Genomic DNA, 21,019 nt, shown 5'->3' on the forward strand with positions numbered 1-21,019 from the left:
ATTACTATACCAAGACAAATTTCCCTAGCCAATTCCAATCTGGCTTTTGCCCCAAACACTCTACCGTAACTACCCTGCTAAAAGTTTGCAATGAAATCCAGTGTGGAATGGAACGTGGTCAACTCACTGGTGCAATATTCCTAGATTTTGCAAAGGCTTTTGATACTGTTGATCATGCTATCCTGCTTAACAAACTCCAGAGCTCTGGAATAGGGAAGCATGCTTTAAACTGGTTCCAGTCCTACCTATCAGGTAGATCCCAACATGTGTCCATCTCTGGCGCTAACTCTAACCCCCTGGCTATCACCTGTGGCGTCCCGCAAGGCTCTGTTCTGGGGCCCCTACTCAGTGTTCATCAATGATCTTCCCACAGCTTGTAAGGAAGCTTCAATACAAATGTATGCGGATGACACAATCTTATATGCACACAGCCATAGCCTCTCCGACCTTGAACACATACTTTAGTCTGACTTTTTGAGACTCGAAAACTGGATTTCCCAAATCAAAACTGTTTTTAAACACTGACAAGACTAACAATGGTATTTGGGACCAAGACTAAATTTTTAAAGCTTCCAGTGACTGAGCTCCAGATCAGAACCAACGCTAACACCACCCTAACTCCTGTTACTAGTTTTAAATACCTGGGCATATGGTTTGACTCCCACTTAACATTCTGAATGCACATTGATGCCCTGACATCCAAAACCTATGCCAAACTAGGTGTACTTTACAGGAACAAATCCTCCCTAAGCCTGCTGGTCAGAAAGCGTATTGCACAGAGGATGCTAATGCCAATTATCGACTATGGAAACATAGTATATGGCTCGGCACCCCAAACCCACCTTGGCAAACTTGACACCCTCTACAATTCAATTTGTCATTTCATTCTCCAATGCAACTACAACACACATCACTGCGAAATACTCAAAGAACTAGATTGGTCATCACTCGAGTCTAGGCGCAAAGTTCACCTTTCCTGTCTTGCCTTCAAATACTTTCTGGGCAAGCTACCCACCTATCTGAACAAGCACCTCACAACTACCACATGCAGCACCTATGATCTGAGATCAGACTCCAAAAGACTGTTCATGGTCCCAAGGCTCAACAAAGTATCCGGCCGCTCCTCCTCTTACCGTGCACCCCAAAACTGGAACAACCTACCGGAGACTCTCACATCTAACACCAGTTTAAGTTCTTTCAAAACTAAGGCTGTCTCACGTTTTAATCTGGTCTGTAACTGTTACATAATCTTCTCTAACTGTGCATGCAATGTATTGTATATAATGTATACCCTGTTCATTTATGTAACTGTATTTGTAACCATGTATTATTTGACATATTAATGTCCAGGACATACTTGAAAACGAGAGGTAACTCTCAATGTATTACTTCCTGGTAAAACATTTTTATAAATAAATAAATAATGGTAAGCAGTGGATGATGGGCTCCACCCTCTGACACAGAACTACATAGCAGGGGGTATGAATGAGAGGAAATGTTCAAGAGGAGGTTCCAGCATGAGAGGAAGAACAGAGCCTCAGGGAGTGGAGTAGGGGATATGTTCTAACAGTTATAGTACAGGTCAGACTCCCATTTTATTGTGCCCTATAAGTCAGGATCCTGTAGCATGGCCATAAGAGAGAAGCATGTCCCAGGGTGGGAATGCAGACATGCCATTATGGGCAAAGCAATGAAGGCCCCAGTATGTCAGAGGATAAGCTAAAAAACAAAGCGTTTAAGCAATGTGCTTACACTAGATCCCTCTAGAGATTGCACTCAAAGTGTAGCAAAAAATATATACTGTGACTTAAGTTATGGAATCTCAATATTCTTGATTAGTTATACTTCAAAGGGAATGACAGATAAGTTACTCTCTATTATAACACGAAAAATAATAACATTTTATTAGTATTGTAATTAATTTTCGACACAAATGAACATATATACAGTGAGCGAAATATATTGAAATCCCCAGGTAAAGAGACACTCAGCGTATCCTAAACATTGGGTAACCATCAGTTGGTAAATTTATCCCAATATATATATATATGTATGTAGTTTCAGTTAGTATAACATACAGTGCACGACATGGAGGCAAGACAATGGATAATATGCACAGCCTATATAACTTGGATATAGAGGACACAATCTATTAGCAGTCCTGTTACTGTTTATAAAAGATGAAGTGCAATGTCTATACAGACAAGACTAATCTGTGAAAGGCAAAGTAACTAATGACTGTTTTATAACAGGTGGATTAATAGTATAGAACCACTAATGATACTGTCCCTTAAAAGGGGAGGTCCGTGTAGAATTCTACCTCTTACATGCGGAGTCAGAAAGGGGCAGATATATACTATGCAGAATTCACAATTGGAACCGACGAGCACCCTTCGGACATACAAACTAGAGTATGCTTAGTAACTCATGCTTAGCGGCAGACATGTACTGTATTATGCATCAATCACAATGTGATCTGTAATCCATCAATGTATCCTTGTCTGTTTGTTATAAATGTGATACAAATTAACCTTCAAATAGAAACACTGTCAGGTATCTCATGAAAGCAAATAAATACACAGTAATGGTAACAATTGTGTCTATGTGGTCTTATAACATCAACGCCATACAACTGTGTCTCATGGGATCTCACGCACACGTCTTCAGGGGAGGAGGAGTGAAAGTACGTAGTAGCTGCATCGTCATGTAACGTACTCTTTTCTTGTAGCAGTGTCAATATCCCTGCACCAATCCCAAACAAGGTTGGGAGGGTGCGCGCTTATGCTGCGTAATTAGCAGCTAGTTAATCATCAATAGAGGGTAGTTAACCCAGGATAGTATAAGATATCTTATAACAGAGAAACAAATAGCCAAGTATGTCAATTCAACTTGATAAACCACATTAGTTTCCATTTCTCACAGTATTAGTCAGCATGCTCAGCAGCATTTTAAGTTTTGTGATTTTAGGTATTATATAGGGGAGATATGACATGTATCCAGACCTTAATTGAAACCTACTTAAAGTTTTTATAATTGACGCAATGATCCAACCCTTTCCTTCAGAGGGGAAATCGTGTGTTTAGGGCTCTCATTAGGATGGGTAACATTAATCCTATTATATTAGTCCCTTGCTGCATGTATCTTCCATATTAATGATTACTACTTCCCATGTTTAATAGTTAGTGAATAAGTGATATTGGAATTTTATAATAAATATACATACACACAAATACCTCAATATATCCACACAGATGCATACATTTATTTATACATACACATGGATAGGACAAGTGTGCAACCCATATAAATATAGGGTTATATTAAGTGTATATACATCTAGTTAAATCTATGCGGATATGTGTTTGACAACTACCTCGATGTAGGCTCCCTGGGGAGTTGTGCAGGGAGGGATATAATGATATAACATTTAATATTCTTTTTTCAAATTCTGAAATTAAAAATTACAGCAAAATAAAATTATTATTTTTTGAAGAATAAAATGTCAGCCATTGACAATTTTGGTCTCTGATGACCCCTAACATCTAATGAAAGCCTAGTGTTGAAAAGTACTGGACACGTTTAATCCTACATACTGTAACACAAGCAATAACCATACTGTAACACAAGCAATAACTTTAACCCCTTTGCTGCCAAAGCTTTGCAAAACAATGGTTTGCTCGTCTATCTGTACACAAAGGGATTAAGGCCCATATTTTCAGAACAGTCTTCTACCATAAGATACCTGCGAGCAATGGAAGACGCTTCACTGTTCCTCGACTTGAATAGGCTATAAGGTGTCTTCCAACATTGGAAGCCGCATTGCAGCAGACGTCTACTTTGGTAATTATGGCCCGATGTGCCTCTGTTCTGTGCATAAAACAAATTAACTGCACATCATAGCCTCCCTGTTTTTTTATAAGCAGCACACCTCATTCCAAGTTCACTTTTTAAACTATGTAATAAACTAAAGAATTCAAAATATTGCCACTGCTCCTTGTTTTTCTCACTATCAATACAAAAACAAAAAAAGAGATACACTGCACAAACATCACAGACAGTATGGATAAAGGTGTAGCAAATACATGAAAGAGAGGGGCAAAAAAAAGCATAAAATATCATTCCCCGCATACAGTATGATTTTTCAATTTATTCACACAACCAAGCTAGATTTGATGAGGCACACATAGGAGTAATCATTCACTCTCTGCACTGCCTAACCTCACAAATCATGAATAATGACACTGAAGGGATGCAAACATTCATCATGCTGCAAGCATGGCCATTTCTTCACATGTTAATCAGTGAGCAGCACATGTACAGGAGCAATGTTGCAGGGGGGGACAAAAATCTGAAATACTTAGGAGCCAGCTTTTTGTTAAGTAGGGGGTGGAGGAGGCATTCTCGGACAACTCCTCCCCTCACTTGTCAGCTCGTTGTATCTGTTTGTGTTTGTGTCGACATATAGTGTAACATTTGAATTTGGAAACTGAAAATCTCACGGAGTTACGTGGGTGTAAGTGTGATACTTATCGCATGTGGCGGTGGCACAATAACAGGAGAATGGTTGAGATAAATCCTTACCTTGGTAGGAACTCGTGCTGTTAAGATAAAGGCGCGACATGATGCAAGGACCTGCAAAAGAGATTGATAACAGAAATTAAAGTCTGACCACACCTGAAGTGTAACATATTTAATTGCAATGTACAGTCTTGTGTTTAAAGGTGCAGTGCCTCTTAACGCAGCAACCCAAGTGGGCACATTTTGTAGCTTTAAAAAATAAATATGAACATAGCATTGAAGCCGGGGGTCTCCAGAGCTGAACCCCATTAATTTCAGCTCCCTTAAATTTCCCTTCAATTTCCTGCTCCTGAGATACTTACCTCCGAAAGAGGTCCCAGTATCTCTCCTTTTTAAAGCTCCGGCTTCACGTGGGCCAATAGGAAGCCGCACTGGATGACATCACGTCTTCCTATTGGCCCGCAGGGCATGGGAGCCATGAAAAGCATAGTACAGTTCCAAAGTGCAGGGAAATCGTTTCAGGTGAGGAGAATCCCGCTTGTGCAGCCAACACCACATAGACAAACACATGCTTCAAAATGCAGGTCTCCTCTAGGACAGAGTACATAGTACATCTCTACTCACAAGTTCATGATGCAATTCTTCATTTATTGAGACAGCCAAGAACAGAGGAGGAACAACGTTTCAGGTCCCATATGGGCCTTTCATCAAGTCACCTGATGAAAGGCCCATATGGGCAAAACAAACTGAATACCAGCTGGTCCAGATGGGTCAGTGATTCAGAAAAGGTCCCCAGTTAACATGCACTCAATATCACTCAAATATGAAAAGGGAGAATGGGTATTTGCTGAAATAGTAAGTATATTAAGGTAATGGGTACTAGAATAATCACCCCAAGAACAAAATTAAACGTAATATGTAATAGTTAATCTTTTATTATGTCAAAGTATAAAATACAAGGGGTCTAAAAAGTGTCCCAATTGCAACACCAGTGCTGCTTAGTAATATCAGGTGCTGTGTAGGTAACACAATGATAACAGCCAATGCTGTATCTGTATACATTAATACAGCGGTGCGCAATTTTTCTACTTGTGCCCCACCTCCTACTTCCCTCCCTACTCGCCCCCCCCCCCCCCTCTCTCACCTTCCCTTCTGCTCCCGGCGTCATCACGTGACGCAATGTTGCCGTGGCGACGCGTCGCCGAAGAGAAGGTAAGTGAAATTGCAGAGGCCTCACTCGATCCCCGGCATTAATTTAAATGCCTTGGGGGAAGAGCGCGGGGCCCCTGCAACTGCCTGCGCCCCCCATGGATAATCTTGCGCACCGCTGCATTAATAAACAGTATGGTGAAGACCGGTATATCCATAAGAGAAAATGGCATGAGCCAAATGAACCAAAAATCGAGCCTACTAGATTGGAAGGGAGTTTCTAAACCAACTCCCCCCTCCCACGACCACGCTACTATACAGGCTATAATTATTCTATCTTTCTATACCGTCGTAATAACGTTTGCAATGTAAATTAACTGCTGGGTAAGTCCGTAATAGAATTAAAAGGGCTCCCAGCTGTGAACACTGTGGTTGGAATGGTTATATTGGACCGAATCAACACAACATTATGCGAGGCAGCTACCAAGGGTAGTAGCTGATCTCCTCAGTATCAACACCGTAATTAGAACGGTTCGGTAAATTGCTGTATATTCGGCATTTTGTCAGGAGGCAACCGGGTTACCGGGTACTCTCCTTCGTATTGATGTTTTAATGGGAGCAATTCATTGTGCCAGAAAATATCAGGCACTGTTCCTGAGTGGGTCCCATGGTAGTAACGGTTACATGGACCGAAACAGCAAGGGATATCTTAAACATCAGATCCGCGGCTGATAACAGTGGGAACAAACAATTCCTTATGCAGGATGTCAGGCACTGTCCCTAGGTGAATCCCGTGGTAATAAAGGTTTGTCCCCAAGTGGTCCCGTGGTAGTAACTAGTGTTGTACCGGATCCGAAAAACGGGTACCCGTGCAAAATTAAACCATTTTGCCCGGCCAGGTACACGTTACCCGGACGGCACTTACCTGAAGGGTGAGGAAGACCGCTGCAGAGGGTGAGAAGGACCTGGGAGACATTGTTGGAGCAGCAGCAGAAGTCCGTGTTCAGCCAGCAGGAGCAGCAGGAATACAGCACACAGCTAATGCTGGTGGGACCCGGGGAACCATGTGACCGAAGCAGGAGTGTTCTTATTGGACAGCCAGGGAGGAGCTGGCTGTCCAATAGGAACGCTCCTGCTCCGGGTCACAGGGTTTCCCGGCTCCCATCAGCATCAGCTGTGCACTGTGTTCCTCAACGATGTCGCTGCGGTCCTCCTGACCTTCCGTAGCGGTCTTTTCCTCACCCTTCGTCACCGGCTGTAGGTAAGTGTTGAAGTATTTTTCAGCTGCTCTGAAATTACCCGGTGCCGGTTCCGACCCGGTGCCAGCCCCCTGCTGCCGGGTCCCGGTTCCTGGTAGTTGAAAAAGCGTCTGGTAATTTCCGGGTACTCGGTGCATCACTAGCAGTTACGGTTACATGGACCGAAACAACAGCGATGGACATCTTAATCATCAGACCCGCGTCACAATAAATGAAGAATTGCGTTATGAATTTGTTAGTAGTAGTGCACTTTATACCTGTCCTAGAGGAGACCTGCATTTTGAAGAATTTGTTTAGCTACAAGAAGCAGCCATAATTGAACCCTGCTAGTGAGCCGGAGCGGCTACCGGCACCTATTAGAGAGGTAAGTACCTTCAGAAGCAGGGAGTCCCCGGAGCTGAAATGAATGGGGTTCAGCTCCAGAGACTCCCAGCTTCAATCCAAAGTTTAAAAAAAACACACCCACTTGGATTGCCTCTTTAAGACCAAGATCAACTAATGGCAGTGACTTGTTTAAAGAGCTAAATCTAAATGATTAACAAAAATAAGACATGATAAAATTATACATTTATGAAAGGCATTTGTGATCTTAGGGAAGTCTTAGAGGAAAGCAATGTGCTGAGCCAGGGTTTGCACGGGGAAATCCCCCTCTTTATTCCTTGTTATCTTTATAAGAGAAACAGTTTAGCTAGAGGTCGAGTAAACACATTATTAACAAGCACTCCCTAGTTTAGAGGGGTCCCTTGAACATACAATTCTACTGTATTTTTAATTAAACCAAAAACAGCCAAATGTTTGATTTAAATATTACTACATTTAGTCAAAGACGACATAACAATCGGATGGTTTTCTAAAAAAAAAAACCACAGGGATTGCACTTTTAAGCTTAGACCCAACTAGTAACAATAGATGGGAGATTAAATGTTTAAGACTAGTGCAGCATTAAACTAAATGTAAAACATGACCGTTACAGAATAGTTATGCGTGATATAACTGCGGTTTAACCAACTCTTCTGAAAACAAGAATCAGTGATACCAAGAAAAGAATGAAATGCTGTTCTATTTGGCAACATTCAACATTAACACTGGATAGAGAAGAAAAATGGGTATCTATTATCCATTTAAATATATAGTACATACACAGTTAAGAGCATAGTACTGTAGTATGTTACTATACAAAATAATTACAGGAAATGAAGGAGAAAAAAAAGCGGCATCAACTTACTCTTTTGAACTATGCAGCAAATTATCGGACAATTAACTATTGTAGTAGGATATACAGTAATTGAAACCTTTAGGCGTTTTGTACATTTTCCCTATTATACAGCGGTCAGTTGAATATTGCATAGTTTGTTGTGCTGTAATAAAGTCAGAAGACATTCTTCTGTGCGAAAAGTGCTGCCTGTGTCCCGCTGCCGGTGTCAGTGCTACAAACTCTAACTGACCCCTCTATGTTTCAAGAAGTGTTACCCTCTGCATGATTCATCACACACACACACACACACACACACACACACACACACACACGACTTGCAGAAGTTCTAGGAATATGAAAAACTAGTGTTAAGGATAAAGGTTTGGAGAGAGAACAGTTTGCCCTGCTCGTATTTTGGCAGCATTTCTGCTTTTGTCATAGTTACATATAAAATAAAAGCAGCAACAAACCCTGCTGGATCAATTCTAGTTGCTTAAGTGAACGGGCACTCAGAGTGAGTGTGATGCCTTACTCATGAGAATGGTCTATACCAAGTGCCAGCAACAGGCCAGCTTTTACGGATATCCCTGCTTCAGCACAGGTGGCTACACCAGCAGTGCTGAAGCAGGGATATCTATAAGCCCTGGCCTGTTGATGGCCCGTGAGGACGGAGTTTGAGATGCCTGGTCTATACAGTAGACACTCTATACAAAAAGCCAATATAACAACTAGAAAATTATTACACAAAACAAAAAATGATACTTGGCTACACTTGTTTCTCCATTGTTACAGGTCAGACTTATTATACAGTACCAAAAAGTTCCCATTTTCTTGTATTTTTTTTTGTGGGGAGGAAGGTTTGTCAAACGTTTAAAAATAAATAAATAAGGTGATTACTATCTGAACTGGAGGTACCTGGGAGTTGATCCATGGCACCTCAATCGCTTAGATGGAGCTACAACTGGGGTTGTCCACCATAATAGAATTGTGGGATTAGGCTTGCTCCTGAGGAAAATAGAAAACGGCAACGTCTTCTGGAGATTAATGTTGCGACGGTAAATTTGTGACCCTACGGCTATATATATATATTTTTTAATTTACATTTTGTGTCACTCACTAGCACAAGAAAACGCAAATATCTCAAGCACAAGGGCATCCCAGGAGATCAGGACCCCTCCAATGCAGGTAAACACAGAGGAACAAAATAAAACGTGCCTGCCTCTTTAAAATCTCTCATATTGATGACGAAACTAAATGTAGGCCACAGTAATAATAAACACACACCATTTTCACTTATATTAACTATAATTTAGAATACATTATTTAGAAATAACAAAAGCAAACTTCTGTAAGTAGCTATTTGAAAAAAGAAAAAAAAAATCTATTTTTAGATAAATTGGAAAATAAGTAAAAGTAGTAAGAACTATTTGAGTATGGTAATCTTATGCGATCGACTCATGTGCATATACATTTTCCTTATTGTCCCTTCTTTAGAGCGCCAGGTTTTTAATGGGACATTAACATTACATTACTTCCTTTTACAAGTACAGTTTTATCATTAACATGATGTTCTGTTAAATGGCCTAACCGTTTAACCCGAGCCTTGAGACCACGCCTTTAAATGTCTCGTCCGTCATCATGTGATGCCAATAACAGGAAATTGCAACATTGTTTTCTCAAACAGCTATGCAGTAATAAGATATCTACAATAAAACATTTTGGTGGAAACTGTACCCAAGTAACACTGTTAAACCAAGCTTTTTCTTCCTTACTAGGGTTATGTGATACAACAAGGGACAGGGGAGCAGCCCAATGCTACGTCCAATTGACAAAACATTTATGGTAATAAGTATAAAGTTAAAGACTTCAATAATAATATTATCTTGGATATTTAGTTAACCCCTTTGGCCAAAGCGTTCATCATAAGCCTGCATGCCAACGTCAAGGCATAACCAAATTCGCAGGTCCTACACTACACTGTAAACCTTCCCTTTTACCTTTGTATGAGGGAGAACAACCCCTCCCCACCTTGGGTTTTTTTTCCCACCGTTCTGCTGAATGGACAGGACCTACTATGGTTGTTCTCATATAATATATGCTGTGGGTGTTGGGGTTTGAGCTTGCTGGGAATGTGTGTGTTAGGGCTATGTGATAAGAATTTCACATGAAAAGTTGGGGGATGCATTACAAATTGGTCCACGGCCCGTATTCCTTAAACTGCGACGCACCGAAGGCCACATTATAAATTCAGTGGGGCTTTCCGTGCGAAAGCCATCGATCGGGTCTATGTAGCAAGGCAAAATTAGTGTGATTCTAGGCCAAAATATCTGCACAACATGTATTAGATGAAAAGAACACATTGCAATAAATAGGAATTGTCTTTAATACATTAGCAGTAATTATTGCCCCCCAAAATGTACCACTTGACACCTTGATAGACGGCAAAATGTCTCTTATCCGGTGTTTCATTGGGAAAGGGGCATAGCAATACTTTGCTTTAAAAATAATACCATGCTAGCAAGCAAATAAAAACAACACAACACTCCAGTGTGACCTTTCAATAAACAGACACAATATGATACAGCATAAAATGAATAGGAATATGCATTCCAAGAAGATGCAGGTGATTTATAGTGAGTTGACAAAAAACAATATGTTCAGAATTGACAGACATTGTAGTATTGTGGCACAGTAACACAAGCAGTCGGTGTTGCTGCGATTGTGGATTTCTGGACATAAAATCATCTAGATATACACACCTACTGAGCAACTGAATGCCTCTTTTCAGAAAGCGATTACCGTCCCTCTGTTGAAAAAAAAATGTATCCAAATCTGAAATCTCAGTCTGCATTCCCACCGGAGCGGCTTCTCTAAAAGATTGAGCTTTCTTCGTTATTTGTGTAGATACTTCAGGTCCCTGCAAAGCTGTGGGGAGCTCCGACTAATTGCCTGTCGTTGTACAATGACAGGATGATTTGTATTCCTGGACGGTTAAACTTTAATTCAGCCTGTTATCGAAGACGAGTTCATTTCTACTGGTGCCCTGCCCTGTGTTTGCTCAGCAAGACAGAGCTCTGTGATACCCATTGGAAGCCCCAAAACAATGCCACCGACGCTGCAAACTGGCAAACAGGAGAAGCTCAGTGTAATAGCAAAGAAAGAGACATTGATAGCATGTAATAGCAAAGAAAGCCATTGGAATAGACACAGCAGCAAGAATGTACAAACAAGCATGTTCAAGTCTAGATTTCTCCCATGGATTCCTGTTTTAAAGTCACAGAGCAAGGATACCTGGATATATATCTTAGATTTTCTATCATTTTGACTATTCTGCATCAATTCCATTTTATATCTATCTGTGCTGTGCTATATGGACATCCTACGACTGACAGGCCTTGGAGTGGTTAAAACTTAAACAAGAGGAAAATTTATTAATATCCATCTATAACTTTCACGGAGAAATGTGATATCTTCTGGCCCTTGAACTTGGATTAAGACCAACGTTTAAATAAATATTCTTTAACTGCACCAGCAGGTGAAAGTATAGGATTCCCCTTTTATATCACTCCCTTGCTGCTATTGATGCAGGGGGAAAGTGGGAAACAGTGAACACTTCTTAGAAAATAGATTTTCCCGGATTTAGAAGAATGGAATCTGCTGTCATCAAATGATGGCACAAATATCTCTAAAAAAAAAATGTACAGGAAATTAATTGCAGTGTATCAACATGGCTTATATCTCACAAGGGCAATAGCCATGGGCAGAGAAGATGGTGGGTAAAACGTCACCTGCAAAAATAATTTTTACATTGTAGGGGCGGGGGGGGGGGGGGAAATGGGGTAGTAGGGTGTATCAAAGCTTTGGGGACAAGACTATTCAGCATATAAACCCACGGTCTTAAAGTTAACAAATCTTATAAAGCGGTCAAGTTCGGAGGCTTGGCCGATTGGGAAAAAAGGAATCAAAGACCGAATGTTGCAATTAGCGAAAAAAATGGATTCTAAGAAATTGGATGAAACCAAAACCTCCTATGTTCACTGAACTAAATTTAGAATTATTATCGATCATACATTTTGACAGGAGAGACACAGAAAGGATCGAAAATATTTGGGGGAAAATGGGAAAGATATTTGGAATTGGTCCCTTTAGAACAGAGACGAGGAATAACCAAAATATTTCAAGTAACTACTTGGGTTGCAATAATAATAAAAACATTTAAAAAAAAAAAAAAAAGTTAAAATCAAGAAAGACGTAGTTCTCAAATCCAAACTAAATTTAATATTACAATTCAGGTCATTATATAAAATTAAAGGGGGGGGGGGTGTGGAATGTTACACATTAACTCTAAATATTCATTCCACCCAATAATTACTATTTAGAGTTATAGTTAATTTGTAACATTCTGACCCCCCCCCACACTTTAATTTTATACATGCGAAGTGATCAATTATGTTATTTGTACCAACATTGGATCAAAATTAAATTTTGAAACAAAATTGATACATACAGCATCATTTTCATCTGGTCTTTTTATTATTAAGGCAATTATTTATCAAAGTTTCCCAGTTGCAAAACTGCTTCATATTTATGGAAATAAATAAATCCCAATGATTTATCCAGTAGTGATTAACAAATGTGTTGTGTCGTGTGTGTGTGTGTGTGTGTGTGGGTGTGTGTGTGTATATATATATATACATATATATACACATACATATATGCACACAGTCGCACATGCATGTGTTTAATAAATATATATATTATACACGTGTGTGTCTGTGCATGTGCGTCTGTGTGCATATGCACACACACACACACACACACACACACACACACATATATATATATAAAACGGAAATAGCCGTGTTAGTCCAGTTACACTGTTTTAGTCATAGATTCCTGTGTTAATCAGTATTGCTGACCTGAGGAAGAGAGGAAAACTCTTGAAAGCTTGTCCTATGACAAATTGTTAGTCCAAATAAAAAAGGTATCACCTAATACTAACGAACTAATTTATTCTGCAATATATACATATATATATATATATATATATATTTTTTTAAACACACGTGTTTATTTCAATTTGGCCCTATGACTATAACAAAAAGTCAGAACGGTTTGTAACGTTATAGGACAGTCTGGTATCACATTCAGGTGACACATAACCAAGTTTAACACAATCTCACTACATTTTGCACTAACAAATGTTTTGTTGCACATACAGTATAATGGTGCAGAACTAGAACCACTCCTAGAATCAGCGAGATAAAAGAATGCTAGTCATCCCCACACATTCCAGGAACACTGCCATGTCATGGAGGTCTTGTTTCTAGCTAATAAAATCCAAAGGGCATGGATACAAACTTTGCATACGTTACTCACAATATAGTGCAACAGTACACATTACCAAGATAGCCATATTCCTTTTCTTATGGGTATATAAAATACATGGCTCAATAGTCATACCACTGGTGATCTCTCTCAAACCTGTTTATACTGCTGTAATCTGGCAAAACTGTACTTGTGGTTTCTTATCTTAGTTATTACAATTACAGGAAGTTACAATTGTGTCACTTGTGAGAACTGCACATTGCTTTGACTTAGGGGCACCTATGCTTTTCCATAAGAAGTTATGTAACAATACTTTGCTGAAAGGAGCTACAGTATGCAGACTGTGAAATATTAATTAAAATACCTTTGGTATGTCCCTTTGTCTGTATCTGAAGCCGATTTCACTTCTATCAATTTAACCTGAGTACAAGCTAGAGTTGAATTAGAGGTGAACAGGAAAAGAAGAACTGGACTCAGTTCTTTAACAACTCTGCCACTGTGAGAACCTAACTTTTAAAAAACTGACAATTTATGCACAGCTGAAAGACTAATTTTTTAAACGTCTAATCCTCCGTGCTACACGGCCCTCTCAGGCCTGATTTACACCTGCTTTTTCAAGTCATACTCCTCATATGCTCCAATTTCTGGGAACTCTCACCTCTTACCTTTCTCTTCCTGCTACCTCCATCCCAATATTCCCTCTCAGTTGCTTTTTCTGTTTGCAGTATCCTTCTATCCACATTTCGTGATCTCTTCTTCCCTACACCTTTGCCAGACACTGCACCACTATTTACATACTACACCAGCTACTTCTGAACAAAAAGTACCCCCACAAACCTTTTTCTCCCCTCCTCTCTTCTTGCGGCTGGGGATCCCGTTGTTAATCATGGATCTGGTCATATACATACACACCTGCTTGTCGCCCACACCTCCTCTTCCCATCCTACTAAGGGTGTTAACCCATCTAACTTAATACCTATTCCTAGTCTCCCTTTCTTCTCTCTGTCATCTGGAATGTCCACTCTGACTAACAAGGTTCTGGTTGTACACAATATCTTCTGCTCACTCATCTCTTTGCTCTAACAGAAACCTGTCTCTCACAACATGACTCTGCTGTGAAGGCTGCAGTCTTCTATGGTTGTCTCTTTCTCTCACACTCCACGCCCCAATGGCCAGGGTAGAGGGGTCAGTCTCCTCTCCTCCCACTGCCAATATTTGCTCTGTCCTTTGCCTCTGTCTATTTCTTTCTCTTCCTTTGAGGTTCACATGGTCCAGATTTTCTACCCTCTCGCTCTGCACATGGTCATCATCTATGGCCCGCCAACCTTGAGATTCTCTACCTCCACCTTCCTCTCTCACTTTGAATCGTGGCATTCCTTCTCTCTCCTTTCCTTTTACTGGGGGACTTCAACTGTCAAATTGATTAACCCTTAGTCTCCTGGTCATCTTGCCTTCTCTTTAACCTCCTCCTCTGGCCCCCAATTGACCAATTCCATCCCACAAGGATTGTCATGATTTAGACTTGATCCTTACTTTAAAAAAAAAGTTCCCTTTCTAATTTCTCCATCTCTCCTTCTGCTATGACCATCACCTCCTGTTATTAACCACAACTCATTCCCCTCACACTGACCACTCCTTGCTCTCTAAACTTGACAAATATTGTCAACTCTTACAACTCTATTCATCTCTTGATCTATACGTCCCGTCTCTGCTTTAACTTTCTTAATTCCCATGTCTTCCTATATCCTTTACAATCTCGCTTTCGTACAGCTCACTAAACAGAGACTAATATCCACTGAAGTGGCCAATAATCTAGATGAAGTAAAATCCCATGGTCATGTTTCCCTACTTATCCTATGTACTATTGGTATCTGCAACACAGCTCTATCCTGTTCTCATCATGCCTCTCCCAGCGCACGTTTGTTTTCTGTTGCGAGCACAATTTGTCTCCTAATTATCTATCTGTTGGTGTACGGAAGGGCTCTGTGCTGGGTACTGTCCTTTTCTCTTTCTACACACTGTTACTTGGTGACCTCATCAACTCTATTGGTATTGGGTATCAGCTCTATGCATATAAGCAGATATATCTATCCACCCCTACCCTCACTCATGCAATCCAGTTCCAAGTCTCTGATTGCTTCTTTGCTATATCCTTGTGGATGGCGCTCCACTGCCTTAAACTTAAGATGTCTAAATTTGTCGCTTCTTCTTACCGTTGCCAAGATCCACCCTTTCCTCTGTCAATCTACTGCTAAAACTCTAATACATGCCCTTATTCTCTCCCATCTGAATTATTGCAACATAATACTGACAGGCCTTCCTGCCTCACCCCTTTCTCCTTTACAATCTAAAATTCTGGGTTCTCGAATAATTTTGCTTTCTCAAAAAACAAAACAGCCTCTACTCATCTCCTCCCTAAATGCCTCTCATGGCTTCCCATAAATTGTCAGATCACCTAAAAAGTTCTACTTCTTACCTTCAAGGTTCTCCACTCATCTGCTCCTCTCTGCATAGCAGTTCTGATCTGTTATTCCCCTTGTCGTCTCCTGTGCTCTACCTACAACGGTCTCCTTTCTACCCCTTTCCCCTATACTGCTCTCTCTCACCTCAAACCTTTTTTCCTCACTGTCCTTTACCTTTGGAACACCCTCACATTCTGTTTACTCCAAAGCACCTTCTCTCGCCACCTTTAAATCAAACATTAAAACTCCCCTCTTAAATGAAGTATTTTAATATTCTAAACTAATGGCTACTGTCCCATTCCCAGTATCGCTCCTACCTACCATTGTGGCCAAGCATTGCCATGTACTGCCCCTACCTATTGTCCCAAGTCTCTGAACATACCGCATAGCTTGCGAGCTCTACGAGATGGGGATTTCCTTCCTAATGTCTGATCTTGTTTGTTGCACTTCCATTATATTTCCTTGTACTGTATTGTGTCTTTTGTAAAGCGCTGAATACACTGTGGGCCCTATATAAAATAAAGATATGCTTACATACATAAAATGGCACATGTAATTCAACACTAAGTGGAAAGCAAAGCATATTTTAGAAGTAACCCCAATATACAAACATATTGATTTGTGTTAGGAAAATTAGGAATAACTGAGGTAGAAGTGATCATAATGAAAATGCACAAATGGTTTGGTCGATATCCTGAACACTGTGCAGATTCTTATTAATAAAAGGTTTATTGCACCAATATTCAAATTGGGCCTTGGAAACTTTATTTTTTTAATTAGTAAAATTATAGTGCACTGTAAATGCTTTTTCACTAATAAGAACATTTCAGTTATATCAGTATTGGTAGCAGCCTTTTATTATTAGTCAGGGGTGTGCAAACTTCTTGAGCTGCGCCCCCCTACCCGGCAGCCGCAGTGTTCGCGCCCCCTTTCTCCGAGGACTCGGCGTCATTTAATGTGACGTCACAAATCCCGCCGCGTCATATGACACACGTTGCCATGGCGACGCATCACATGACCCTGAACCTTTAAATGCCGTGGGGAAGAGTGCAGGGCCTCTGTAACCGCCGCGCCCCCCCTAGAAATTCGCGCCCCCCCCAGTTTGCTCACCGCTGAGTTAAGTGACAGATTCTATTCATGTTCTGTGAGATTATGCATAATAAAATGGAGATGTACTCTAATAGATATTTTAGACTTGCAAACGTACACATCTAAAACAGGAGTTTTCCAATGTATCTAGTGGCAGAAAAGCCTAGCAAGAGGGGTAAAGCAATTCTGCCGAATATTACCTCCTCACTGCTGGTGGAGTTTTATTTCCCTGGCCTACAGCATTAGGGAATGAAACACATTTGAAGGTACAGTATTTTCCACTTTTGTGAACAAAATCCAATGTTGTGCTTCCTGCAAAATATCACTACCGGAGACCAATGACACCATGTTTGAAACTCCTAAACCAGTCAGTAATTTGACAAATGGACCATGGCACATATCCATTCTTGATGATGGTTAACATCCTTCTTTGAAGTTCCTTCAGTGCAGTCATAGTTCATGTTCCAGACAGCATCAATTATGCACTAGGGAGAATGAAAAACCTGCGGGTTCAGTCAAATTGAAAAGCTCAGAGATACTGAAAGGGCAATTTAATTTATGAATGGAAGCTGGTTTCAGACTTTCAAATCAGAGTGGTCTATGTGGTCAATTAAATGGCTTCCTGCATCTACCGTAGTCTTATATACATCAACCTACATTTCCTCTGAGATAACAAACAGTAAGGGCTTGCCAAAGATTTGCAGGCCTGTTTCTTTCCTTGCTGTACAACAAAAAAATGGTCCAAAGGAGTAACAATCATAGATCGGAATGCATCTAATTAAAAACTGGGGCTTGAATAAAGGCCCAGAGGGAAACATGATGTGCATAACATAATGAATGAGTGCATTTAAAGTTAGAAATATTTTTTAGACTTTAGATTAGCATAACCATTGTGTTTAATACCTAGAGAAAAAAGGTTATTAATATATTCAATTAGTTTGAACACAGAAGAGTTTTGGTTTCAAATGCAAAACAAGTACATATTTCTAAATCATGTAAGTGTTCAAACTACAGAAACCCTCCAGTGCCAAAGATGCATGTAAGGCATAGCAATGAGTTATATGCACTCTTGGCACCAGGGCCACCAACAGGGGGGGGGGGGGCTGCAGGGGTTGGTGTCCCAGGCCCGCTGGCTGGGGGGACCCAGCCGGCCGGTGCTGCACATTTCCCGCGACCTCTGGCCAGGCCCTGCTGCCGGTTGCGGCCGGGCCCCGACAGCTGCCTATAAGACTCTTCCATTCTCTGCCCCACGGCGCCGAGCTTCCACTGGAATCTGGGTCAAGCATATTTCCGACGCGCTGACGTCAGAGAGCCCCATCGTGCGCCGGCAGTGGAAGCTCGACGGCGTGGGGCAGAGAAAGGAAGAGGCTTATAGGCAGTTGAAAGTCGGGGCATGGCCGCGACCGGCAGCAGGGCCTGACCACAGGTCGGGGCAAATATGCGGCGCCTGCCGGGCCCCCCCAGCCAGCGGACCCCGCAGACGCCTGGCCTGACCCAAGGTAAACCTGTATTTTTGTATGTATTGGGTATTGTTATATGTATTGGGGGTCTTGGGGGTATTTTTTTATATATATTGGCGTGCTTGGGGGTATTGTTATATGTATTGGGTTGGCTTGGGGAAATTGTTATATTTATTGGGGGCTTGGGGGTATTTTGTATATTGGTTGGGGGTATTTTTATATGGGTTGGGGTAGGTTGTTTTTTTTATATGGTGTGTGTGTGTGTGTGTGTGTGTGTGTGTGTGTGTGTGTGTGTGTGTGTGTGTGTGTGTGTGTGTGTGTGTGTGTGTGTGTGTGTGTGTGTGTGTAATATGTTTTTTTTTTTATATGTATTGGGTAGGTGGGTTTTTTGTGTATGCATTTGGGGGGGTGGGGGAGGTTGTTTGTATTTGGGGTGGGAAGTTTTTTGCATTGGTGGGTGGGAAGTTTAGTTAGTATATATCTTGTGGGGGGGAATTGTGTGAGGGGGAGGGAATGAGTGAGCGTGGAGTAATTGACGGAGGGAGAAGAGATAGGGGGTGAGTGTGGGAAAGAGGGAGTAAGAGTGAGACGCAGGGGAGAGAAATGCATGTGAGGCGGGAGGGTGAGAGTGAGAGAGAGTGAGATGGAAGGGAGAGAAATACATGGGAAGAGGGAGGGCTCATAAGGTGTGAAATGGGAATAGGCGGGCTGCTCGCCATACAACTGACACGGGGGGCCCTGCTTAAAATGTTTGTCCTGGGACCCATGATTTCTGTTGGCGGCCCTGCTTGGCACTGGGTTTTATAAGCCAAACTGTGGTCTCTCTAAAATGTTAGCAGTTTATTCATTTTTGTAGCAATCTGTTCTAATATTCTTATCAAAGAACATTACTGTTCAGACAGTTTTCTAGTGTTGCATAATTTCTGCAAGGTTCTTGAAATATTAATGAACTTTAATTTTTTTTTTTTTTTTAAATATATAGCTTGTTTTGCCTGGTTATTGAATGCAACTCATTCATTATTGTTTGGTACTAGCATCAGCTGACATGCATAATCATATCTGAAGGACAAACTCACCAAAAAGTATAAAGAAAGTGCAACACAGTGCATCATTATTTCTGTTGAAACAATACCATTAGTTATCTGTCTTATCAAATAACGCTCAGCTCGTTCCCGTCACCAACATGTCAACTCTATCACATAACAACTCAACTGCTCCACTAGATCCACTGTTGGAAATCAATAATCCTACTTACTGATCGAAGTCTGCCACAAACCCCACTAGTACACTACAATACCTCTTCTAAAATGTAAAAATGAAGTCACAGGGCCTCTGTTATTAAAGATATGATGTGACAACCATTTGTACAGCACCAATATTCAAATTGGGCCACGGAAAATGTTTTCTTAATTAGTACAGCTACATAGTGTGCGTTGTGAATGTTTTCACGGTGTGTTTATTATTAATAATAGAAAATCCGTAAAATCAGGAAAATAAAATTTTAAATAAAAACAAAAAAAAAACCGGGCAGATATTAGCCTTTTATTGGCAATTAAAATTAACACGACTGGAAACTTTAGTTTAAAAAGAAACACAGAACGGACAGCACAATAAGTACTAAAATGTTAATGTCCCCCCTACCTAACTAGCATGCAGAACATTGCTGCATACATTCTTCAGAGGTAAGATGAGGTTCTTTACACTTTGAAAAAGGCACTCTGGTTTATTGTTCACTGTGACGGGCCAATCATGTGTGTATATATAAATAAATAATTCACACGTATCCGTCTGTCACACTTTCTATCTCCTACAACAACCATTTTGCCATCTGGACACGTTGTACATTAATAGAAAGCTCATCACGAGCACTCTGCAGGAGAGAAAAACCCAACAACGTCTCCACTGCCTTATCCCCAAACTGTGTTTATTCCATTGTCCTACTCTGGAAATCTTTAATTATTAATATTACTTTAAAGCTTACAATTTAAAACAGGAACTGAAAGTGTAAGTCTCGCCTAAAAAGTACTCAACCTTAATGTCAATAACAGTGAGGAAATGTGTAATTAAGTATATATGCGGCTTTATTTTTTTGTAATGTAAAAGATCGCGTTTACTCCTCCCTCCCAACTAGAACCGGTTGCTATGGGAACCAGAGGGAAATGATTCCTGCCGCTATTTCCGGGCAGTGCCAGATCACTTCCGGCAGCGGAGAGAGGGAGGAGTATCCCGTTTTTATTTACCTTTATTGGATGTGGAGAGAATAGAGATACCCTCCTCAAGATTACACCCACATTTGCCCGTGTGAGTGCATGCAGCATTTTCTTTCTGCATTTGTATATATATATATCCCTGTTACTACCTTGTAATTAATCGTGGCCCCTCTGGAATTGAATTGTACTATCTCTGAAACCTTTTTGTGTTATCAATTCTTTTTGGAGGGAAACTTGGCTTGTGAACGGTAGCTGGCTATCAGAAGAACCTACCATCAAGATCCTAGAAGAAGAAAAGGAATTCGGTTTAAAGAGGATACAGAAAGAAGAAGGCAAAGAAAAGAAACCT

The 21,019-nt window shown here is 40.7% G+C and overlaps 1 protein-coding gene across 3 annotated transcripts in view; it reads right to left on the reverse strand.

Moving 5' to 3' along the window:
* Positions 1-21,019, reverse strand: part of CARMIL1 (capping protein regulator and myosin 1 linker 1) — a 295,265-nt gene that overhangs the window by 168,089 nt on the left and 106,157 nt on the right. For 2 of the 3 annotated variants that reach the window (XM_075585565.1, XM_075585566.1), the window contains exon 3: positions 4,582-4,632. In XM_075585565.1, coding sequence (XP_075441680.1) covers positions 4,582-4,632 — 51 coding nt within the window. Of the gene's footprint in view, positions 1-4,581; positions 4,633-10,880; positions 11,144-21,019 lie in introns of those variants that run through there. The other variant, XM_075585567.1, reaches the window with a different exon arrangement.

The sequence above is a fragment of the Ascaphus truei genome, chromosome 2 (genome assembly GCF_040206685.1).
Source record: "Ascaphus truei isolate aAscTru1 chromosome 2, aAscTru1.hap1, whole genome shotgun sequence".
NCBI lineage: Eukaryota > Metazoa > Chordata > Amphibia > Anura > Ascaphidae > Ascaphus > Ascaphus truei.